Source organism: Pempheris klunzingeri, chromosome 20 (assembly GCF_042242105.1).
Source record: "Pempheris klunzingeri isolate RE-2024b chromosome 20, fPemKlu1.hap1, whole genome shotgun sequence".
In the NCBI taxonomy this organism is placed as follows: Eukaryota; Metazoa; Chordata; class Actinopteri; order Acropomatiformes; family Pempheridae; genus Pempheris; species Pempheris klunzingeri.
This window is the reverse complement of record NC_092031.1, coordinates 11,590,470-11,614,061: the sequence shown is the minus strand read 5'-3', so window position 1 is coordinate 11,614,061 and position 23,592 is coordinate 11,590,470. Positions and strand designations below refer to the sequence as shown.

Below are 23,592 nucleotides of genomic sequence, written 5' to 3'. Positions count from 1 at the left end.
CTAACCAGATGTGTCACTTCCTACTCGATAGAGGGCGCACTGCCACAAGATGGTGAAACAACAGATTTGACAAGTTTTTTTTATATTGTGTCTGCTATTATTATTGCTTCGAAACAAACAACCTGTAGGCCATGTGGATTTGCTCCATGTCCAACTTTTTAATTCAGTTTGGATTTCAGTTTGAGCCACGTCCACCATTATCTTTAATAGTCTTTTTTAACATGCTCTGGACTGAGGGCAGATGTTGGAGTGTTAAATGGGAATGCAAAAGCAAAATCCGTAATCATGAAGTTTTATGTTTGTGTTTAAGAAATTGTGGAGGTGAAGTTGTCACAGTGCAGAGTGTCATGTGTGTGTTTGTTGGAGACAGTAGTAGCATGTACCACTGCAGCACCCACGTTAACGTAGTCAGTCTAAAGTTTTGGCACACCACTGGCAGTGAGGACTATACCTCTTGTCTGCTACAGCCAAGTCAGTGCCATCATTATCTGCTTCTCCATTGCCAGCCCAGCATCATATGAGAATGTCAAGCTCAAATGGCAGCTGGAAATCAAGCGCCATTGTCCTAATGTGCCTTAACAAGGAACAAAGAGTGATGGCAAAGTAAATAAAGGCTATCCTTGAGAGGTGTTTGATGATGCTGTGTGTGCCTTCCTCAACCATTCAAACACCACTAAACATTGTGTACTTTTGTAAGTTAAGGCTGCACATTAATATTTTATTTTGACTTGATTAAGTTCATCTTTGTGTGACTTTATGTACTTGTGTGTGTGGGAATGTCATGTTTGCACTTTAGGAAGCTTTCAAGTGGATGCTTCAGAAGTCTCCAACTTGATATGAATATTTACCATGTTACAGTTAAATATTTGTTATTTTACTGCACAACCCCTTTATTTCTTATTTTCATTTTGTTATTCCTTGTATATGCAACTGGTAATGTTGAGACACAATTTCCTTTAAGAAACAACACTTTTTTGGTTCATTTTAATCATGATGATAAACCATTTTAGTTGTTCCCCTCTGTTGTTGTGACATGAATAAAGCGTCCAATGACCAATTTGTTCTGAAAAATTTTATTGGCTGTATGGTGTCACAGGTCATTAAAGATTTATTTTTGATTTGATGGTAAGAAGAATTCAGTAGGAGGTGAAATTAACTGTTTGATGTCAAATGAATTAATAATATAAATTAATAACCACCAATATTAGACTGATTTGCAAATGTTGCACTAATTCTTTTACTAACTTTATTTCTGCACTTTTCCTGTAACAAGTAAATTTCCCTGGTATGACACAAATAAAGTCTCTCTTATCTCTTAAATTAACCAATGCATTAAACTTGGACTTTTATTTTGAAAATCCGCATCACAGCGGACGTGATTCAGGTGTTTCTTCCGGAGGTTGCGACATACTATGTCGCGTTTTGATGTGTACTTCATACTGTCGTTTCCGTTTCTTTAAAAAAAAGTTTTTATCAGTAATTTTGGCTTAAATTATAAGTAAATGTCTTGCTAACACAGTAAGCGCATGGCGGGTTTGTTGGAAGTTTAAAGGGAAAACTATTACGTACGGAGTTAGCTAGTTTGGCTAACGTTAGCTATCGACGTTACAGTGTTTCCGCCAACTGCAGCTCCAGGTACAGCAACACGCTCAGTAAAGGACCTGACACCAGCTTAACTGTAGTCATATCAAATTAAAAAAAACATACATCTATTATAAACACGTAATGGTGAACTTAATGGTACCTCACAGTGGAAATTCTGACCAGTGTCTGTAACTTAGAAAACATTTCTGTGTTTAGCTAACGTTAACGTACAGTCCTATTGCAAATAAACTGTCAGGACCCATCCAGGGCTGTCTCTGTATGAGGGGAGGCGACTGTGCAACCAAATTATCAAACCAAACCATCTAGGTTAAGTAAGGTTTACCCATAAATAATCTCAGCGTACAGCAAATGTTTCTTGTTAACTGTAACATGCAACAGCTGTAAATTACTAGTTTTTTAAGCCTCTTAAGTAGCTTAAAGTCTGTTGATGAATGGACATGCATCAAACAACTGAGTTTATTTCTAGCATTGTTTCTGTTACACACTTGAAGTGTTGTCACACAGCAGAGTTTATGAAACATTGCCCTTTAATGATTACGTAATAACTGTTGTATACAAAGTGCCTCCTTTGCCCAGTGTTATGCATAACCAGTCCACAGTCATTTCTTACCCTAAGCGACTGTTTATGTCAGGATGTCTAAACTGGAACGTTTGAACGCTCGTGTGGCCAAGCTCCTGACTAAAGCAGTGCAGGAGGTTTTGGAGGTGGTGAAGGAGACGGTGTCAGAGTACCAGGAGAAGACGGCCAGAACACAGAGAGAGAATGAGAGTCTGAGGAGAAGACTGCAGGAGCTTCATAACAAGATAACAGCAGAGAGCACAGGTGGGTAGCAAGTGTGATTTTCATGGGGCATTTATCATTATAGATAAACTATGTAACTATGCTACATTGGTTGAAGTGTTGAAGTTATTCACGAGTTGTTTAGTAAGAGTGTAACACTTATTTCTTTGGTCTTAATTTCACAGTTGCTCTACCTCCAAGTAATCCGTTACCTGAGGAAGAAGACACACAAAATCAAGAGCAGGATTTTGGCCTCACTTTTAGGCAGGACTCACAACCCCCTCTCACAGAGCAACAAACTTTAAACATCCACAAACCTGACCATCATGTGAAGCAGGAGTCGAAACAACTGGAGAGCTACACTAATGCTGAATTACAAACTGAGTGCAATTCAGCACATACAATTAAACATTACAAAGCACAACCAGAGGAGGTGGCACACATTGTTGAGGAGGCAATGACAGTCCACCCATCACACAGTGCAAACAGGGACATCAATGCTGTCTCGTCTAATGATGCATGCACCTCTCATTCTAGCACCTCGTGTGGTGTCAACCTGGCTGTTATCAAAAAAGAGCCAGAACCAACAGACTGCACAACACCTGAGCCACCATCTCTTCAAAACCAGTTCAGTGGATGTGTGGATTTAAGCTGCAACTCCTCTCGTCACAGCTCTGCTGAGATGCACAGGCCGCAAGTCAGTGCTGAACCTTGCGGGCTTGTCGTCGTCCACTCAAATCATGCCACACAGAGGAGGCTTGGCTTTGCAAAAACTAACAGGGCTTCATTTGACGGAAGAAAAATCAGGATGGAGCACTTTAGGGGAGAGGACTCACACGTGTGTGTTGTGTGCGGAAAGACATTCAGCAGGGTGGGGAACTTAAGAATCCACCAGCGTTGTCATACGGGAGAGAAGCCGTATGGCTGCGTACAGTGTGGGAGGCGTTTTAGTCAGGCAGGAGACCTGAAAAAACACAAGAGAGTCCACACAGGGGAGAAACCGTACTACTGCAACCAGTGTGGAAAGAGTTTCAGTCGGGGGGAGAATCTTAAAAGACACCAGAAGATCCACATTGGAGAGATTTTACAATTACAGCAAGTATGGAGGGAGCAGCAGCCATGATTATTGTACTGGACTCGCTGCTAATCAGCACACTTGTTGTCTAAGAAATAGTTTCAGGGTGTGTAAATTATGAGCCACATATCTTATGTATGTCTATAGGCTAGTCTTCTGTAACTCATTGGGAATTGTTACAGGATGTACTTGCTGTTCTGGTATGTAGCCAGTCGTGTGCTCTGTTGGCTTGTCTTTTTGTCCCCCTGATCATGATGAAAAAGGGATGCAGAAGGTGAGCACTTAACCAAAGAGGCAAATGCTTTACAGATAGAAATGCACTGGTCTAAAGGCACACCATCAGTATATGAATTGATATCTGTCTCATATGATTTTTCTCATATTTAATTTTTTTAACCATGGAATTTTACCTAAAACTATTTGTCAAAGGACACCCATGATACATTCACACAGGTGATTTCAGTTATTTTGCCTGATTAGATCTGCGGTCAGGACTTTGTGACACCTCCTTCACTCCCCTGTTGCATCTGGTGGTGCACCAAAATTTCATTTTTATGAGCACAAAAAGTTTGGTGTGCTCCACCTAACGTGAACCTCAGCTTGAGCAGAGATTTAATCAGGCTAAATACACAAAACACCTGCTGGAAGATTTTATGCAGCACCTCCAGTTGTCAAAATCGTTTTATCAAAATGCATAACATTATCAATAATGTGTCAGACAGTATAGATGGGAAGCTTTAAAAAGGCCATATTGGTGCCTCTCTACATTGTAATAACTAATACTGATTTTGGACTAAGTGGATATAAGTCCAATGAACCGTTGGTCTAAAGAGGTTAACACACTCGTAGTGGAACACCTCTCGTCGTCACGTCCCATCCCCCAAGTAAATGATGACGACTAAGACTGAAATTTAAAATCTGAACAGCATGAATATCATTAAAATCGCCTGATTTTCTTGACTGATTGAAGCTTGCTGTATGCTGGATATATTTATTGGAGATTTATTTACTTATTTAGAAGAAAAGCCTACAGAAGCAATAAATTAATTTATTACCACCACAAACGACTCTGAGTGACGTTTCAAGCTAACTGAGGACTCGTCAACATCACCCTCACAGGTGGGTTGTGTCATGGCTTCATTGAAAAAGTATTAACAGGCAAACATCACCTTACTTCACCCTGTGGATGTGTGTAGTTGTTATTTTGTGTGCTTATCTTGGGTTGAGTAATAGCAGAAAGGCTATAATGTGCAAGACAACAGTCACACGCACCCACTTCACTTCACTCCAGGGTGTACCCTGCCTCTCGCCCAACGACAGCTGGGATTGGCTCCAGTCCCCCCCCCCATGACCCTGAAGGATAAACTGTATAGACAATGGATGGATGGATGGATTTAAAGCAGCCAAAGTAAAAGTACTCATGCAGAATGGTCCATTTCAGAATCATATATATATAATATTATTAGATTATAGTTAATTATGCAGCTGGTAAACATGGTGCTAATTGTAACTACTTTATACACTACTGGGTAGCCTAAACTATTATAATACATAATCATTTATTCGTTGACTTCATTTTCTATCAAGCTGATTCTTTAAAATAACTAATAACTAATTTTGTCAAATAAATGTAGAGTGAAAACTACAACACTGGCGTCGAATTGTGGTGTACCAGAGGTAAACAGTAGCATAAAATGGAAATACTCAATTAAGTTACTTATGACAAGTAATATTAAAAGATAAAATGACAAAATAGACTAAAATGATATTAAAATATCAAATTACATTTTTTTTGATTTATCTTTATTTTCAAAAGAGCTGGCTTAAACATTAAAGATGTTTTTGGTGTGTCGTATAATTATTATTTGTACACAGGACAGTTGCAGTTAGTGCTGATGACGTGGTGCTGCCTTCACCTTAGCAACCAGGAAGTGATTGACACACACCCACAGGAGGAAACTGAAACACATCCACACACTTCGGAAAGGTGAGTAAACAAGTGCCATGTGGAAGTGAAAAACACTTTGAGGTTAAAGCAAGTGTATTACTGACAGAAAGGGTCTTTTACAGTTGTTATCGTAAAGAGACAGAGAGAAACAAACAAACGCGGGTTGTGAGACGTTACCGCCTTAAAAAATAGTTGGCGAATTATTAATGGCGGTCAGTTTGGCTCGTTTCCAACTCAAAGTAAACGACAATAAACGGTGGACTTTACTGATTAAAAGCAACACGGAAATGCTCCCACAGAGACGAGCGTTAATATTCTTTCTCCATAAATAAACAGGAATTAAAAGGGAAGTGGGCTCTTTAATTTTACTTTTGTCTGTGTTGCAGGTTCAGTTCTGGGCAGCCTGTGATGTTGAAATGAAGATTGATGAAAAAATTGTCTCCTATTTTGAATCTTGCAACTCCCCAGTGGACAAAGAAGGGTACCTGTACAAGAAGGTAAAAGAATATTCAGACCCTACAATAACTAATGTGCCCATAACGTGTTAAACAGTATCTTCATAATGATAATCAGCTTTACTTGTACAAAGTTACAGTGTGTTTTACTTGGGGAAACTACTATTCATGAAGAAAATAAGATCAGGCTAATAAAACTGCATAAAATGAAGCAGAATAAATAGCTGGCGTACTCGAATCATCTCAAAATAATGTAATATTTTCACTCTACTTCACTTTTTGGTGCTTGCATCAGTAGTTTCCTTAAACACTTGACCTCTCGGAAAGCTGCTCATTACAGCAAGCAAGTTGTGTAAGAAATTAAGTAATCAAGCTATTTGTAAGTGAGTCAGTTAACCACAGATGGCACAACTGTCCCACAGGGTGAAATAAAAACTTCCTATCAGAAGCGCTGGTGCGTGCTGAAGGGGAACCTCCTCTTCTACAAGGACCGGCCGGCTGATCGGGACCTGTTAGGAGTGATTGTTCTGGAGGGCTGCACCGTCCAGCTGTGTGAGTCCGAGGAGCAGTTCGCCTTCTCGCTGGTGTGGAGCGAGCCGGGACTGCGGACGTACAAGTTTGCTACCGAGGACCAGGCCAATCAGGAGAGCTGGATCAAAGCCCTGCTGTCGGCCAACCACAGCTACCTGGCACTGCTCGTGATGGACCTGGAGAAGAAGTACAAAGGTGAGCGACAGAAAGGCTGAGTGTCTTTTTTTTTTTTTTTTTAAATGTGATGGTGAGAGCTGCCTTTGTTCTGGAGAGCAGCTGTGTGAGGCGTTGCATCACTGTTTAGACACCATGTACATGGTGGTACACAGTATGCACACAGTATAATCTTACTGTGATTACAACAAGTCAAGTTTGTAATAATAATAATTATATAATAATTTGTAGCAGAGCAGTTAAGTCAACTTTAGTAGTTTTTGAAGGTGCAGTTTGTGGATTTGTTTTATTTACTTGCAGTACAGTTTAAGGTATAAATGGTATTTTGTCATCTTCTGTATGCGTTTGAATCAAATCCTCTCTGATGACGAGTCAACAAACACTGAACAACAGTTTATCATCTGGTTATATCTAATATGTAATGGAAATTTGTGAGATTACAGGAAGTTCAAATTCCAAAGTCTGATTAAAGTCCCCAACAGTCTGTCCTCCTGCTCAACAATATTTCGGCAATTTTTATCCTCTGATTTTGCTAGAAAATGAAATGGTTCTGCTAAAATACATACAAAAATGAGCACATAATAAATAAAAAAAGAAAAAGGAATTGGGGCATATTTAACAATAATTCAAAATGTGCCGTTATTAAGTGGTCTAAGATCTGGCCCCTACATAAATAAGTAGTTTGAGACTCCAAACAATGGCTTTTTGTTAGCATAAAAACTTCTAAAAATTAAAGTTTACATTTGTTTGTCTTGTTGAGGTGTAACACATTCTCAGTGCTCTGAAGCTGAGGTGGCTTTAGCTCAGGTGGCAGAGCAGGTCAGTTGGTGGTTGTACGATTGGCTGTTTGATCTTGTCAACATGTTAACGTGTCCTTAAGCAAGAAACTGATCCACCAAAACTGCCAAAAGCTGATGGTGTAATGTAAGTAACTGTAACTTCAGCTCATTGGCATTTTCCGTGTCTTCTCTATTCGTCTTTGCTCTTTCCTCAGATGCATTAGGTGAACTCTCCAGTGACCCAGCCAAGCCTTTCGTCATGCCAAATTTCAGCACAGCAGAAGCGGGATATCCTGCAGCCTGTCTGAGCTCACAAACTTCAGCTCCCTCTGCGTATCCGGCGCTGGGCGTCGGATTGGGTCCAACCTCCAGTCCGAAGCTTCAACCTCCGTCCGTTTCATCCAAATCAGCGAGTAAAAGATCACCCAAACTGTGGCCCAAGAGGAATGCTAACGTGGTGCCTATCAACACTCCTGCTCCACCCTTGGGGGAGTGGTCAGCGTTCTGTTTAGGTACCAAGGAGGAATTTATTAAACTGCATGAAGATTTCGGGAAAGAGGTGAAGGAACTGATTGCTGATTGGTCAAAGAGGGGACGAGGTGCTGAAGTGGTCCAGGAAGAAAACTTGATAGATTTTGGATAATAAATGTTAAATATACACAATATTTAAACTTTAATTATAATAATTGTGGTTGCATTGAAAAGCTGTTATGTAAATAGGAACTTCAACAAGTCAAATATTTGATGAATTTGTATATATTTTGTTGTTGAGGAGCATACTGTTTGTTTTTTACTGATTATGCCATAGTCAATAAATAATCTATGATCTCCTGCCCTAATGATCTTTGCTTCCTGTTACAGTGAAGTAATTCCTTCATGTGAACTTCTGAAATCAGGTCGCAGACCAGAACAGTTCTTAAAGGCGCTAACAGCAAGTGCAACTGCACCCTCGATCTGGCAAGTCTCATGTTCCATAAAAGCAGAAATAAAATGGTCATGGTATGAAAGTTTTTGATACCATTAATTAATACTATTTCTGATTTATTTGAGATATGTAGCCATGCTTTCTACATTTCTCAATTTTTAGCTGTCTAAACACAAACAGCTGTACAAGATAAAAATGTGGTCCTATCTTGGTCTGACACCAAGTAATAAGAATCAAATGTTATTGATCAGTTGAATCGTCCAGTTTGTCCGTACCAGTTAAGTAAAGGTCCAAAACACTCTCTTTTTAAAGCAGGCCAATGATTGTGTGGGTAAAAAAAGGGGGCAGCAGTTGTATGGGGGCAAAGCAGGCCAAGAAGGGCAAAGTCTGTCGAATTTTAGAAGAGAGTCAAAATGGCTGACAAAGAGAATGGCGGGGGGGAGGCAGCGCTATTTCAGTCTCTACAGCTGTCTTGTTTTTATGGTCTTTGACAGAGCTTGGTCTCTTTCTCCCTCTCTCTCTCTGTCTCGCTCTCTCTCTCTTTTCACCTTCAAGCCCATACTTGAAGTGGCTGCTCTGCTGCTTGCGACGTTCCTCACATTCAAGATTGAAGTTTTGCTCGCCCCTCTGCAAATGATTCTCTCTGTGGCAGGATCTCGCATCAGATATAATCAACATCCAGAATGGTTATAAAAAAGTCACACATATCGGTCCCTTTACGGAAAAAACAGACCATTTTGTACGAAACAGCAGGCCTACAAATGAGCAAAGACGCAGTATCAGTTCACGCTGGTGTGGATCCCAATACATGCTTAGCTGTACAGGGGTGTGATTGATGGCAGCCTATGGAGCTCATATATGGAGTTTAGTGGGTGGGCCACTGTCCTCCTATTCTAAAGCAACTATACTGGGAAGCTCCAGGAGCAATCCAAATTAGTGCAGCCGTGGTGGGAAAGCTGCTCTTTTTGTCCAATCATCATTTGCTGTTTCCAGTCACACACATGACTTTTCATCACAGAAACACATATTAAGAGTGAGATTAAGCATTTGAAAATTAGATACTGTTGTGTACTATGAAACAAACCCATTGGCGTTTATTGCTGACTGCCAAACTTGTTTGTGTGTTTTGCACCAAACCAACATGGCGTCTGTAGAAGTTGAATGTGTACAATTTTACAGGGTCTGCTTTTGCTGCTGTCTAACATTAGCTCGACATTTAGTTTTTTCTCTAAAAACATAATTTGAAATTTAAACTGAGCATTTCCTACAACCTCTGTCCGTATTAAAGGACTGTTGACTCAGTGATGCAAGGTCACTGTTTCTAGAGGCCCAGTAGTCGTGTGTCATTAGCTGGAGTTGGACCAATGTCCATCAGCCAGCTGCTTTCAAGTTTCATGACTGTTTATAAACCCTGTTGGCCACCGCTGATCTAGTAGTAGACACCAACCTCAGACCGGACCTATCATTTAGATGGGTGATGACTTCACGTTATGTTAGTTGCGATTACATGTTGGCAACATGAGCAACTCCAGGATGTTAATTACTGTTTAATCCCATATGTGTGTGTGTATCAAGGGAGTAAAGCCTGGCGACTTACGCTGGGTTTTGATCTCTCTGTTGGTGGATGTAAAAGAAACAAAAATAGCCACAACAAAGGCTCCCAGTATGTCTAGAATAAGAAGAAGAAGGGCACGGGGCCAGTTCGCTTGTCCTGCAGCATTTCCTGTCTGCCAGATTTGCCATATTAGTCCACAGATGACACCAAAGTCAAGCATGTGTGTTGGCATTGAATTCACCTCATTCCAAGACTCCTGGGGCCTATTTTGGAGCATCGGTAAGCCGATATGTCCCACCACCTCCTCGCTCCTCCCTCTTTCTCTTACTTTCCCTCAGCTCTGTTTTCCAGCCAAACCTGATGGTGTGCCTAAAGTTAGCCCCCCACGGGCCAGTATATAAGGCCCCAAGGGTTCAATGCTTACATGTCAGTCACATCGGCTTGGCGTAGGCTTCTCTTCTTGACCAACAACAACCCCACAAACTTGAGAGATGGTGAGTGTGGTTCCTTGGAAGAACAGTCTCTAGGGATCTAGGATCTTCTCTACACTAAACTGATGAGATGAAAGCATCACTGATACGTTTGATATCTGGATTACCAACAGCCCACGAAGCAAAAATTATAGGAGTCTGATGAACTGAGCCTCCCAAACTGTGGATCTGGACGCAGTCTTAACTCTTACCTGCTGGCTTGAGCTAAAAGTTTGGCTAACATCTCAAACCTTAACCATGATGAACTGAAATACAGAATGTTTTGGGATCACTGGCTTGTTAATGCAGTCCCCAAAACAATTAGTGTTTTTTACCCCCTAAATTGGGTGAAATTGATAAATTTTTGTGTAGGAAGAAAATCTTTGTGTTTGTGTTGAAATTTGGCGAAAAGAAGCAGATTCAGTGATTCAATTAGACTTTTTGGAGCATATCTTAGCCAAAAGATAAGCCCCAATGCAGAAGTTACTGAAACAAACAATGTAGGACGCCTCTGTGTTTGACCTCACATAGGCGATGATGGTCTTCGTATATATTGTCCTTGTAGACTTAGCGGAGATCATTTCATCTCATAGTGAAATCTGTTTGTTTGATGCTGTGCATGTTTGAATTGTACTTTACCTGTCATCATTTCACAGGCACCCAAGAAGGCCAAGAGGAGGCAGCAGCAGGGTGAGGGTGGATCCTCCAATGTGTTCTCCATGTTTGAGCAGAGCCAGATCCAGGAGTACAAGGAGGTAAAGTTTTCTTCATTGCATCTCACAAACTTCAAAGTGCTCTAGTAGTTTAAAGTGAGGTATTTCTATGTAAGAAAAGAGACATTTTGTGGCGCTCATATAACTGATGACTCTATCATTTGACCTTGGAGGTAAGGCGAAGAAGCTTAGCTCTGATTGGTTTGGCTGCATAGCAACAAAAAATGTCCTCATCAGCAACAGGACAGTAAATCTGAGCTTTTCCGATGACAGTAGCGACCTCTTCCCTGCGGTAGCTCAGTAATCCTCCTCAGAGACTCAACACACTCGCTGTGCGACCCCACTGGAATGCCGCCCAACAGCTGGTGGACAGTCATATTAATCAAAGCAGGAAAGAGAGGCTCAAGGTAGAGAGAACAAGGAAAGATTTGACCTGAAGTTGAGTCTATGTTTAGGAAGGAGAACAAAATGTTTTGTTGTGATATTTAAGGATGTAGCATTTTGCTCACCTTGTAATGGAATCCGATGAGTCTCTCTGGGGCTTTTCGTCGACACACAGGTATATAAAGAATACAATGGCGATAGCAGACCATTTGTAGGCCTCAAATGGTGAAAGAACATTGGGAACAGGGTCAGAAGATTTAGTCACAAGGCAAATAAAGGGGAGGGGGGAGCGCGGCGGTGACAGCTGTAATCAATACCTTCTCTTTAAATGTCGCAAGGGGCTTGTCTCAAATTCCGAGACCATTTTAACACCTTAGAAAGACAAGTGGCCGACCAGCTGCCAAGTCCCAAAAGGTTTGCAATGCCATCTTTGGTTTCACCGGGTGCAACGCCCTGCTATGCGCACAGAGAGGTGGAGAACAACTCCACATTTACACGTTTATCTTGGCGGACTATCTCACTCAAATAATTATCATAAGCAAGTCTTATGACAAGGAGTTGTGAGAAATGTGAGGACAAGGTTGTAGTTTTGTTTATAGTTTGAGGGCTTATGAATGTCATCTGAGGAGGGGGTGAAAATTTGGTACGGCTACTCACAACACGTATCATTATTATAATCATTATCTTATTCACTGACTAACTTCTCTTCTCCCACTTGACTGTCCCCGGCAGGCTTTCACAATCATCGACCAGAACAGAGATGGCATCATCAGCAAGGACGACCTCAGGGACGTGCTGGCCACCATGGGCCAACTGAATGTGAAGAATGAGGAGCTGGAAGCCATGGTGAAGGAGGCCAGCGGCCCCATCAACTTCACCGTCTTCCTGACCATGTTCGGCGAGAAGCTGAAGGGTGTGTTGACATGATACACTCTCACACAATTCAAGCCTTCATTGTTTGCCGCTCTTTGTCTTATTTTGTCTTGTTTCCCTGGCTGCTCTTAGGTGCTGATCCCGAGGACGTTATTGTCAGCGCTTTCAAGGTCCTGGACCCCGAGGCCACCGGCAGCATCAAGAAGGAATTGTAAGGGCTTTTACTTTTAACTTACCCATCACAACCTCTTTGTGGCACAAAGTTGAAACAAGATAGATCATATGATGCTCATTTATCTCCATTTTTCCCTCTCCAGCCTCGAGGAGCTCCTGACCACCCAGTGCGACAGGTTCACCGCTGAGGAGGTGAGCTGATCAGTCTTTGTCTCACTCATACTCACAGTCGGTCCTTAGTTGTTCAAAGTTTTAAGCCATTTCCTGAATCCCTCCTCTGCAGATGACCAACCTGTGGGCTGCTTTCCCCCCTGATGTGGCTGGCAATGTGGACTACAAGAACATCTGCTACGTCATCACACACGGAGAGGAGAAGGAGGAGTAAATACCCCTCTCTCAAGATCTCTACCTCTGTTCAACCCCATTACCCACCGCCCCCACCCCCCACCATCTACTCACTCCCTCCTCTCCAACGCCGCTTCCTTGCACACTTCCGCGCCCCGGCCCGCTCTTTCCGCTTGCCAGCTCACTACAAAAAGACTTGTCTACTTTATCGAGACATCCAGTGAGAGGACTGAAGGCTGTGGGGGTGTTTGTGTGTGAGTATCAACAGGGGGACATGGGATTATTTTCAATAAAAATAATCTTGTGACACTGAAACACTCTCTCTATCTCTGTCCCTGCCTCTTGTTCCTCCTCCTTTTCCCCCCCATCACTCATTCTGTCCTTCTGTGTTGAGGCCAACAGTGCATGCATCATACCTACATACAGTACAGCGTGTATGCAGTCCAGTGTATACAGCGGTCAGTCAGAAATCTTGGGTGCTGTGGTGCAAGCACAGTCACTTGCTTGAAACAAGTAAGCAGTCTGACCCGAGTGGTCTGTTAGTCTCAGCCTGACGGAGTGTTTAATGGATTTGTCCCTTTGCTTGTAACAGTGAGGAGTGCACAGTAAAAGAGTGGGGGTGCTGCACTATAATAGTTTGCCCACCCCTCTCTTTTGGATCTGTGTCTCCCTCTCTCACAATCACAGGTACGAAAAGAAAAGTAGCAGTGAAAAGAAGGAAAGCATGATTTTTTTTTGGAAAAATCTTGTAAATAGAGAAAGAGAAGGCGAAAGTTGGTGAGTGGGAGGCAGGAAAGAATCCAACAAAAGTTAAATATCTTTGTTTTTGACTTTTCTTCCTCCCTCTCACCGATGTTTCTCTCCTGTTATCATGACTGTCTGTAACAAATAAAGAAGAACAAATAAAATCTAATATGTTTCGTATGACGCTGTGTCTGCTGGTTTAAGTGTGGGCGTGGGTGATGAAACTGCTGCTTGACCGTGGACAGCCCTGTAAACAGCACTGACTGCACAACGACTTTTAATATGCATATGGTGAAACATTATCAAGGTGACTGAAAATTGCGGAGAAGTGCAGAACAAAACTAGTGAATTTTAAATACTGTTCATAGTCCAAGTATATATAAATATAATATAATAGATCATACAATACAAACATAAACAACACATATAATATAAATCTAGTGATTGCACCAATGAGGTTGTGACTCAAGGTTTTATGTATCTTTGTGCATTCACTGTGTGCATAACCTGCAAATATATGAACCACAACACTGACGTAAACAGCCCTCAAATTTAGGGCTAAGGTTTATGAATAGTGAGGCAATTTCGGAGGTTGTAGTTCTTCCAGTTTTTGATGAAACGGCTGGTAAATTAAGGGTTGCTAAATTAAATTCTGCAGACACAACAACTTCTGTTACGGTACACTTCAGCAAGGCGCCTTATTTAGTGTTAATATAAGTGCCTTATATTTACTGGGAGAGAATGTATGGAGCACCAAAATTAAATAAATGTATATAAAAGACAGATATAAAATATATATCAAATGACTACTTTAAGTACATTTTATTTTTAAAAAACAACTCTGAAATTATTCAATAAATTCTTAAAACTCAGCTTATGATAATGAAAAGCTGTTTAATTATTATTGTTTTATAGGTACAGTTTAATTCCAGTCCGTTTTTATGTAATTATTATTTTTTTAGCAGAAAATCAATATATCAACGAATCACGTGATCTAATGACGTATCGCCAAAACAGGAAGTCAAGTTTCCTGTAACAAAACACTTGCCTTCAAAACAAAAGCTTCCAATATGTAGCTTTAAAGCACCAGTAATTAATACACCAAATACATAATCTAACAAAACAAGAATTATTACTCGTAGCTAAGTAGGTAGATCGGACTGAACAAAGATGGTACAATAGCTATAACTCGGTGTTTTATCGCTGAAAACAAAAGCTCCCACAAACGTTCACCTGTAAGTGTTTTATTTTGAAAATAGAGATAGGAAGCGGCGTATGAGTGTGAAACTTGACCCTGACCAGAGCTTCAGGGGACCAGGACAAACCTTCTGTAACTGCTGTAACACTTAAAGCCCGGTTTGCCGCCACTAGCTGGGGATGGCTGTCTGGTAATGTGGTCGGCTGTGGAAGCCGTCGATGCCGCTGTCGTCCCGCCGTGCCTTTGTGAGCTCTGACGGGCCGCGACCCACCACCATGGCCTCGGCGTTAACGTTACCTCGCCGCACATCTGTCAGACTCCCCGCTGTGGCCGCTGTCCTCCTGCTCCTGGTGTCTGTGACCACCGTGCAGTCCTCCCAAGGCGACAAGGAGCCGGTTTACCGAGACTGTGTGAAGCTATGTGTCCGGACCAACTGCACTGGAGCTCGGCTACGGGGCTTCCAGTCCGCCCAGCCGCAGTACATGGCGCTGACAGGTGAGCTGTTGTTGTTGTTACTGTTGCTGGCAGGTAAGTTTAGCTAACTTAGCTTGCTAGCGTCTGTAGCTACATTTCTCAACAAAATACCCACTATAACGTTACTCACAATAACATATCCGGCTGCGTTGTAGCATGAGCTAAATTCAGCCCCTGACAACATTTACTATGTTTTAACTCGTCTATGCAGCTGCTCTCTGATGATACTGATTTATGTGTCATGGCTGCAGTGACTTTTAGTTTTTAACTATCATCTCATCTTTGATGTTTCAGAAAACGCGGGACTTTTTTCATCCCCTGTAACAGCCAGTTTTTCTGGCTGAGTAAGGTGCCACAAAAGACCCATTGTAACTCCACCCTCAGCCCTTCATTAACAATTGTTTAGAGTGGCACAGCACCCAGTTACCAATTTCAAAATTATGAGAAGAGGAAGCACTTGGTACAGTTTAAAGAAAAAGTGAAAATTTCTCTCCGGCTGTAGATCAGGAGGGCTCATTTTTAGGGTTGCCACCAATCATAAAATATTTATACCTCAGGTAAACTGGACTTGACCCTTTGACCTGTGTCAGTGTGTGTTTATGCCCTCAGCTCCTCTGTCTTCGTTCCAGGTTGGACGTGCCGTGATGACTGTCGCTATCAGTGCATGTGGACCACCGTGGGGCTTTACCAGGCTGAGGGGTACAGGGTCCCTCAGTTTCACGGCAAGGTCAGTGCTTCTCACAGAGGCCAGTGCGTGTATCACATCGAGCTTCATCACGAAGTCACTCTGTACCGGAGAGGACGCAGGGTTTCGTCCACCAAAATAGCTTCATAATCCGTTCACTTAATCAGTGGATTATATTAGAACAAAGTGCTCTAGTATTGCTTTTGTCATAACCGATTGGAGTCAGATGTGATGTGTTCTATATCTCCTAGTGGCCATTTGCGCGCTTCCTTTGTTTTGAGGAGCCAGCCTCCGCCCTGGCCTCTCTGCTCAATGGCCTGGCTTGCCTTCTCATGCTGCTGCGCTATCGGAGCACGGTGCCACGCCAGAGCCCCATGTACCACACCATCAACGCCTTCTCTCTGGTGAGATGGAGAGAAAGTGAAAGACCCAAATAATACGCTAGTGTCGTGAGATAATTTATCATGCATATTTAATGAGTGTCTGTTTCTTTAGGTATCTCTTAATGCCTGGTTCTGGTCCACAGTATTTCACACCCGTGACACCTATCTCACTGAGGTAATGGCTGTCTGCCGCTTGTAAAGCTTTACTGGTGCACACACGTCTTTTTCCACTTGATCTTGATTTTTGTTGGAAGTTTCTTTTCTGTATGTCTTTCAGAAAATGGACTATTTCTGTGCAACAGCGGTCATTCTTTACTCAATCTACCTATGCTGTGTCAGGTAAGCTCTGAAACAGATATTCCAACATGACCTGCTAATGTTTTCATTTATCTCATGATAGAAGATGGAATTGTTTGTTCGCTTACACTTGTTTATTTCAGTGAACTTTGTAAAGCACTGTGAGACAACTCTGTTGTGATATTGGGCTATACAAATAAAGTGAACTGAATTGAATTGAATTGAAAAAATATGGTCGCAGGAGAACTAGTTTTGTTACCTGACATCACCGATGATGTAAAGAAGTTGGCAAACACAAAATCTTCTGGGACTCTTATGTTATAGTTAATGTATCACTGTAACACTTTATTATGACACACTCTGTCATAGCTGTTAACACTGTCACTGTTATATACTGTGTATTGTCATACTGTTATAACGCACTCTGTTAATCAATTTCTTCTGTTCACACTGCCCCCAATCCCGCTTTGCCAGGACATTAGGTCTGAGGCGACCTGGAGTGTCCAGCATGGTGGGAGTCCTGCTCATCTTGGCCTTTACCTCTCATGTGTCCTACTTGACCTTCGTCAGTTTTGATTACGGCTACAACATGGCTGCTAACGCCACTATCGGTATAGCAAATGCTCGAAACTCACATTGAAGCTTGTGTGTTGTTTGTCGTAATAGCTTATTTTTGATAGTTGTGTTATTTTGAGTATTTTTTGTAGTTGCTTTGTACTTGTATTATTAGATTTTTACAATATTTATACTTACCAGTACTTTCTGATCACTAATCACTCTGATCAAATGTATTCAGTCTGCAGTAAAACAACTTATTTAATATCACTACTGATTTACTTTGCTCATATCTGTTGCCTTGTCCTTCAAATTTCTCTTTTCTTATCTTTTTAATGTTTTTTTTTTGTCTTTGAAGGCATGGTGAACCTGCTGTGGTGGCTGTGTTGGTGCTGGCAGAACCGGCGGACCCTGCCATACTGGTGGAAGTGCGGTCTGGTGGTGCTGCTGCTTCACGGTCTGGCCCTGCTGGAGCTGATGGACTTCCCCCCAATGCTCTGGGTGCTAGACGCTCACGCTGTGTGGCACCTCAGCACCATACCAGTCCACTTCCTTTTCTACAGGTTCGTCCACTCACCCGCTTTGTTTCATGGCTTTACTGAAGAGTAGCATTTCAGGCCGTGTCTGAAAAAGAAAGATCGTGTTTATTTTAATGGAAGAGAAAGAGAGAATCAAAAGGGATAATAATAGATATATAACTACCTGATAAATAATCAATACTTGATTCTCCCTCCAGTTTCCTGATAGACGACAGCCTCTACCTACTAAACACAGAGAAGATGGGGGTCAAAGTCGAGTAGGAGGAGCTCCTCGCCTCTTCACCACATCTACACCCTCGCACCTCTCCAGTCAGGGCAGCTGGACACCCGAACACGGATGTAGCTCAGCCTCCCAGATGACACGCATGACACTACACTGACTTCCATCAAAGTAGACTTTGTTTACATTCTTGTTATTATCTATTTTATTTTTTATTTTTTTATTTGGAGGTGATTTCTCTCCTCTTTAGAATTATCTCGATCGATGCTTGCTCCACTTAACTCCGCCTTGTGCTGACACGAGCTCTCCAGTCCTTTTGCCATTTGTCGTAACTGTGAAACAGATTGAAGGAAAAGGTTTTGTACAGCAGACCAAGTTTTCGACTTCCACTTGACTTCCCCTGCATCCGTGACTTGATGTCACTCACACTGGCCTCTTGGAAGTCCAACACTCTGCACATGCGGCAGTTTGCTGTGGCTGACAATAGATGGCACCATGTCCCTTGCCAGGCCATCATAACCTGCTCTGTCCGGCACAGCATGTGTCAGGGTCCATCTGTGCAAAAAGTGGACTGGCGGACACAGAGAGGTGCCCCTTGTGAAGTGGGGGGGTGGCTGCTGCCAGTGGATTGTTCTAGAGAGAGGGGGAACAGGGTTTATGCGCGGAGGCCATTCTAGCTGACTGTGTTTTTTTTTTCCTTTTCTCACCATCACACCTTTATTTTTGTGCTGCTGTTGTTTGCACGGCTGCTTTTGTTTCTTATACTCTTCATTCTAATTTCTTTTTTCATCAACTGCCTTAGTTGTAACTCTGTTTATTTGTTGTTGACCAATTTGTGCTTATTTCTGTTGAAAGTTTCACTTTGATTACTTGATTTTGAAGTTGGGTGGGATATACCTGAAGATCATAAAATGGAAATGTTATTTTTATTCACCTGGAATGCCTTTTAGTGTGAGGAAAAGGAGAGAATGATTCAGGTAGGAAAATGTAAGCTGCAGCAGGAAGCTGTAGTCAGTGGGGCTTTTTGTTTTTTTTTTTGTTTTTTTTACATCAAGAGTTTCTAATAAATTCTGGGGCTAGGTGGTGTGTATGTGTGTGTGAGTGAGAATCAGTGTTTAGGCGTTTGATTGACGCTCATTATTTAGATTCGGTTGCATTTCTTGCTGTAATATTCCCCAGAACGGCACGCACACACAACCAGCTGCTTTACAGAAAACTGCCCCATCATGTAAAATGCTCCATTTCCCTCCATGTCGGCCTTACACACTGAATCATAACCTACTTATGGATGATCAATGAGCATTTTTTTTCTTTGTGTAACCTTTTTTTTTTTTTCAAATCAAAGCTTTTTTTACCCTCTCAGAGACGGTAGAATTCATACCATGTATGTCTTCATCCCTCAGAGTTTCCCCTCTATATGTGCACTTTACGGGCATGTGTGTGTGTGTGTGTGTGTATACATTTACATGCATGATTGTTTGAGCTTCTGCCCATGCCTTTGTACTTCTGTGTGAGAATGTGAACAATGACCAGCACGCATGTACACGTTGCCTTGACTCGACATTGTGTTGTTTTTGCCATCATTCACCGAGTGTGAGTGTGTGAGGGAGATACTGTAGGTTGTGCTCAAACCTTTTGTATAACTACTGATGTGTGTGTGTGTGTGTGTGTGTGTGTGTGTGTATGTGTTGGAGGAGGTTTGCTGTGTGAATGTGTGTGAGACGATGGGTAAATTTAGCTTTGCTGACAGCCTGTGATGGTGGGGGAAGACTGAGGATGAAAGACATGGAGAGGTTGTCATGGGTTTGGGTGGCAAGAGGATTCCTGAAATCCCAGATACCGACCTTATGAGAGGAGAAACATTATATAGATATTGGAATAAAAATAGTATATATTTTTAAGTACATTGTTTATTAAGCACCAACATTCGTGAAACGATATCTAGGGCCCAATTATGACAACCTAAAGAGCTAAAACAAGAGCTGTCCTTTTGAACAAAATCCAATTTGAATTTATCACAAAATCATAGTCACTTTAAAACTGAAAGTACTTTGTCCACTGATAACCAAAACCTGCTAAATCATTTTACTGGTAACTATTTTCATAAGCTCAAGAGTTCCTGGTGAATTAACGTTAAACAAACTCCAGTTTTTGCTCTGTAAATCATTTCAGTGTTCACTTCCTTCTTCCTTACGAGTGACCACATCCCTCCACTTCCCTCACTCATCTGCTGCCCCCTGCCTGCTGCCCTGCGCACCATCACCTCTCCTCCTGAGTGCACTTTCCTCCACCTCACATCTAATATTTGACCAAAAAAATGAAATGGAACAAATAAAAGTATTCTTTATTGATAAGGAACAGGCCTCCGTTGTGTCTTTCTTTTTAAATGTTTTTATCCTGTAAATGCGATCCTCCTCTGTGTTTGTTGTCCTTTCTAATACACATAAAGACAGTTGTTTTTTTTTCTTGCACTGGTCTAATTCAAGATTGTGGGCTGTGATGCTTCCATAACATGTCTTCTTTCAGACTGGTGGAGCAAAAAACTCCAAAATACACAATACATTTATTTATACACATTATTTTACTTTCACTTTGTCTATTTGTGTCTGTAGAGTTCTCCTAAATTTGTATCTTAAAGGCTGAGTTGTACCCTAACCCTAACCCTGGGCCTCAAAGAATAATTTGAAATGAAAGCATTTGTGAAGTTTAGAGGGTAAATGTCTCTGGTGAAAGTGATAACAACTTGTGAAACATCTGCAACATGACAAGGAAACATGACCAGACCGTTTTTTATATATAAAGGATCACAAGCCAAGAAGTTTAGACACCAATGATTTGATACTATACATTACAACGTCATCATGAGTTTTCTCCGTGCACTGCTTTTATCCTTTTTAGGGAAATGTTTGCTCAGAATGTCTAACAACGAACTAAACCAAGGTGCTAAAACAACATCATCACTCAAGGACCCAAAAAGAAAGTGATGGATGTCGTCAGTGAATCATCTTCCTCTGCAGTCTTAAGCACCTGCTGACTTTATACCATCTGTGCCACTTTGATATGTACAGATTCTCTCCAAGTTGTCTTCACGTCTCAAATATCACTAAGTAAGCTTCCACTGAGCCTGTTGATCTATGTAAACACATGAGCTGGGACATGATATTATCCAAAATCTGCCTTTTTTTTAGACTTGGAGGAACTATATTTTCTGTCTGTCTGTGTTAGTAGCTGCCTCTCTCACTCACACACAGTATCTCTCTCTCACTCGCTGGCCTCCTCCTCTTTCTCTCCTGTGCAGACCCCAAAAAATATTCATGTTTTACGAGTCCCAGACAATTACAGTGGAGTTTTTGCTGCAGGCCTTGTCTTGTTGTATGTGTATTCCTATGAAAGCTGACTACTGGCGCCTCTTTATAGCTATTATGAGGATTTTCACGTTTCTACAGAGCCAGCACATTTCAATTCCCAAGACCTGATGCTTGAGAACTCCTCATAAAACCCAGTTTCTTAATTCAACAGAAGCTTACAGCTGAGAAAATCCTACAACCGCAATGCTAGACTGGCTCTGTCCCTTAAAGGCCCCAGTGGCAGCAAAATGACTTATTCTGTGGGAACCGAACATTAAAGCAGCACCAGGACCGCTAACCCTTGTGAGAGGTCCGGGGTGTGTGTGTTCTGCGTGGCTCTGTGAGTAGCTTTTTGTTGTTTTCTGATAGCTCTGTGCAGTACGTTGGACTCTGACCCTGGCTGCTGTGGGTGGGGAGACTGGATAGATTGGGATGAATAGAGTTTATTCTTCGTCCTTCCACTCCTGATTTGTGACTGTGAAGTGAGGGGCATGAGAAATATGAAGATGCTCCGAGCCCGTTTAACAAAAGTCATTTCCCTTTTAGAAATTCAGTGGCACGCAAAAATCCATCTGTAAAGAGCGCCGAACTGTAACATCCATTATTATGCTCACTGAAATCATAGATCATAAATATTTATAGCCATAATACAGCTAGGGGGCCTCTTATGAGAGGGGAATTAAGGTAAAGCAGATGATTTAATGGACTAAAGCATTTTGGTCTGGATGCTCTGGAGCATTCCTCCATCAGTAAATGATTGATAAAGTCATAAATAACAGCTTTATAGACAAGACACAGGTAGACCGTCCTCTCTGTGAGGTAGTGAGCTACCTAAAATCGCTTTTTGTTTAGTTCTATTACACCGACCAGAAAATATTTTCATATCTCATTGTTTATGCAGTCGCCACATGTGCTGCACAGTAAGTGCAGTTTTGAGATACTTGTGTTTTGCTTGAGTTCTGCTGCTTTACACTTCATCCGATTATGATTTCATAGCTTTCACAGAACATATTGTAGATGAAGCAGCGCCGCAGCCATTCTGCATAATGAATATTTTTATTCTAAAGGGGCACTCCACAGCATGAAGTTCAGTTTACCCGACACTAGCGGTACTGTTTGGCCAGCGAAGACAGTTGTATTCTGTCCTCTGTGGAAAAAAATAATAATAACCTTGATGAAACCCTATCATCTCGCATCTGCGGAAGTTAGAGATCCGGTGACTCACATGAGGATCTTAAAGTCAGGATATCTCTGCCTTCTTTTTAAAATCTGTCTCTTACAAGCCCCCAAAACTTATTGCTACAACCACATAAGTAATGGGGCTGATGCTTCTTCCACTGCTGGCACTACAACTTGATATGATGATCAATTGACTTAGTCAGGATAGTCAGGATGATTGAACTGCCAGATTTGAGGGTGCCAAGCCGCCTATTTAAAGTTCCCCTCCAGCAGCGACGGGCTCAGGCTTTTCCAGCATGTAGAACAGCCCGCATGGCACTGCATCGCATTTTCTCCACCGATGAAGTGCCCTCTGGCTGTGCTGGAAAAGGAGTTGGCCTCTAAATGGGTAAATGGTAGTTAATAGTTCCCTTTGTGTTTTCAATACAGGGTAGTTATACTAAAACAATCATCTTGCAGCTGGTGCCTTTGTTTTGTATTTTTTTGCCCCTGCCCATCATTGGTGTCTTTATATAGTATAAATACCATGCAGGAATTATATCTGATTAATGATATGTGCATGTTAACATGCAGCGTGTTTAGTGTCAAACAGAAATGGATTCCACCTAAAGTACTGCTACATACATACAAATTTGAGGTACTTGTTCATTACTTGAGTATTTCCTCTTTATGCAGCTGAGCATTTTTATGCCATTACCTCTCAGAGGCAAATATTGTACTTTTTACTCTTTACTCTTTACTATTTGTCTTTTTGAGAACTCTTTAGGTTAAAATTTAACTATACTCTCTCTGTCCAGGGAAAACCATGTATCTCTAAATATGGTAATGTGAAACTGAAAGTTTTTTTCTTCATGGGATGAGAAAATCAGCTGTATTCATGGAGATATTTTGTTCCCACAGAACAGTGATGCTACCAACATGCGATGATCTTGACCATGACCAGACCAGACCATGATGCATTGCTGTAGATTAAACTATTTAGCATTATATGAAATAGCTATTTATATAAAAATCAGCACAACCTTAAACAACTGCAGGGGTGAAATTCGACGTACAAATAAATGCACTAGGGTCTGCACAGTGCACAGTGAGAGGCCAACTCTTACTTGTGTTACTTTGGGTACATTTTGCTGATAATATACTTCTGTACATCTTTAAGGTTTGAATGCAGGACTTTATCTTGT

At 41.6% G+C, this 23,592-nt stretch overlaps 4 protein-coding genes across 5 annotated transcripts; all 4 read left to right on the top strand.

The window, feature by feature from the left end:
* The first annotated feature begins 1,409 nt into the window (after positions 1-1,409).
* LOC139219554 (zinc finger and SCAN domain-containing protein 21-like) lies at positions 1,410-4,772 on the top strand. Of its 2 annotated transcripts, XM_070851461.1 has the most exons (3): positions 1,410-1,635; positions 2,238-2,428; positions 2,572-4,772. In XM_070851461.1, exons 2-3 carry the CDS (start codon positions 2,239-2,241, stop codon positions 3,507-3,509), a joined length of 1,128 nt encoding a protein of 375 aa, XP_070707562.1. In that variant the 5' UTR covers positions 1,410-1,635; position 2,238; the 3' UTR covers positions 3,510-4,772. The 2 variants fall into 2 exon arrangements, with proteins under 2 accessions (XP_070707562.1, XP_070707563.1); XM_070851462.1 differs by lacking the exon at positions 1,410-1,635 and having other exon boundaries at positions 2,195-2,428.
* Positions 4,773-5,269: 497 nt separating this feature from the next.
* LOC139219961 (sesquipedalian-1-like) lies at positions 5,270-8,334 on the top strand. Its single transcript, XM_070851981.1, has 4 exons — positions 5,270-5,448; positions 5,796-5,906; positions 6,287-6,590; positions 7,564-8,334. The coding sequence occupies exons 2-4, from the start codon at positions 5,826-5,828 to the stop codon at positions 7,989-7,991; spliced, it is 813 nt and encodes a 270-aa protein (XP_070708082.1). The 5' UTR covers positions 5,270-5,448; positions 5,796-5,825; the 3' UTR covers positions 7,992-8,334.
* A 1,922-nt stretch (positions 8,335-10,256) lies between these two features.
* Positions 10,257-13,102, top strand: mylpfb (myosin light chain, phosphorylatable, fast skeletal muscle b). Its single transcript, XM_070851268.1, has 6 exons — positions 10,257-10,322; positions 10,955-11,053; positions 12,128-12,308; positions 12,401-12,479; positions 12,586-12,634; positions 12,726-13,102. Exons 1-6 carry the CDS (start codon positions 10,320-10,322, stop codon positions 12,825-12,827), a joined length of 513 nt encoding a protein of 170 aa, XP_070707369.1. The 5' UTR covers positions 10,257-10,319; the 3' UTR covers positions 12,828-13,102.
* A 1,722-nt stretch (positions 13,103-14,824) lies between these two features.
* pgap3 (post-GPI attachment to proteins phospholipase 3) lies at positions 14,825-20,240 on the top strand. The gene is made up of 8 exons (XM_070851267.1): positions 14,825-15,224; positions 15,833-15,930; positions 16,140-16,292; positions 16,384-16,446; positions 16,549-16,610; positions 17,043-17,179; positions 17,482-17,686; positions 17,860-20,240. Exons 1-8 carry the CDS (start codon positions 14,948-14,950, stop codon positions 17,921-17,923), a joined length of 1,059 nt encoding a protein of 352 aa, XP_070707368.1. The 5' UTR covers positions 14,825-14,947; the 3' UTR covers positions 17,924-20,240.
* The last annotated feature ends 3,352 nt before the right edge of the window (positions 20,241-23,592 follow it).

Bases quoted from the DNA above. Each gene is read 5' to 3' on its own strand.
- pgap3 (XM_070851267.1), top strand. From the start codon at position 14,948: ATGCCGCTGTCGTCCCGCCGTGCCTTTGTGAGCTCTGACGGGCCGCGA. The intron at 15,225-15,832 runs GTGAGCTGTTGT...TCTTCGTTCCAG, and splicing joins GCAGTACATGGCGCTGACAG to GTTGGACGTGCCGTGATGAC. The intron at 17,687-17,859 runs GTTCGTCCACTC...TTCTCCCTCCAG, and splicing joins GTCCACTTCCTTTTCTACAG to TTTCCTGATAGACGACAGCC.
- LOC139219961 (XM_070851981.1), top strand. From the start codon at position 5,826: ATGAAGATTGATGAAAAAATTGTCTCCTATTTTGAATCTTGCAACTCC. The intron at 5,907-6,286 runs GTAAAAGAATAT...ACTGTCCCACAG, and splicing joins AAGGGTACCTGTACAAGAAG to GGTGAAATAAAAACTTCCTA. The intron at 6,591-7,563 runs GTGAGCGACAGA...CTCTTTCCTCAG, and splicing joins CCTGGAGAAGAAGTACAAAG to ATGCATTAGGTGAACTCTCC.
- LOC139219554 (XM_070851461.1), top strand. From the start codon at position 2,239: ATGTCTAAACTGGAACGTTTGAACGCTCGTGTGGCCAAGCTCCTGACT. The intron at 2,429-2,571 runs GTGGGTAGCAAG...TTAATTTCACAG, and splicing joins GATAACAGCAGAGAGCACAG to TTGCTCTACCTCCAAGTAAT.
- mylpfb (XM_070851268.1), top strand. The intron at 11,054-12,127 runs GTAAAGTTTTCT...TGTCCCCGGCAG, and splicing joins AGATCCAGGAGTACAAGGAG to GCTTTCACAATCATCGACCA. The intron at 12,309-12,400 runs GTGTGTTGACAT...GGCTGCTCTTAG, and splicing joins GTTCGGCGAGAAGCTGAAGG to GTGCTGATCCCGAGGACGTT.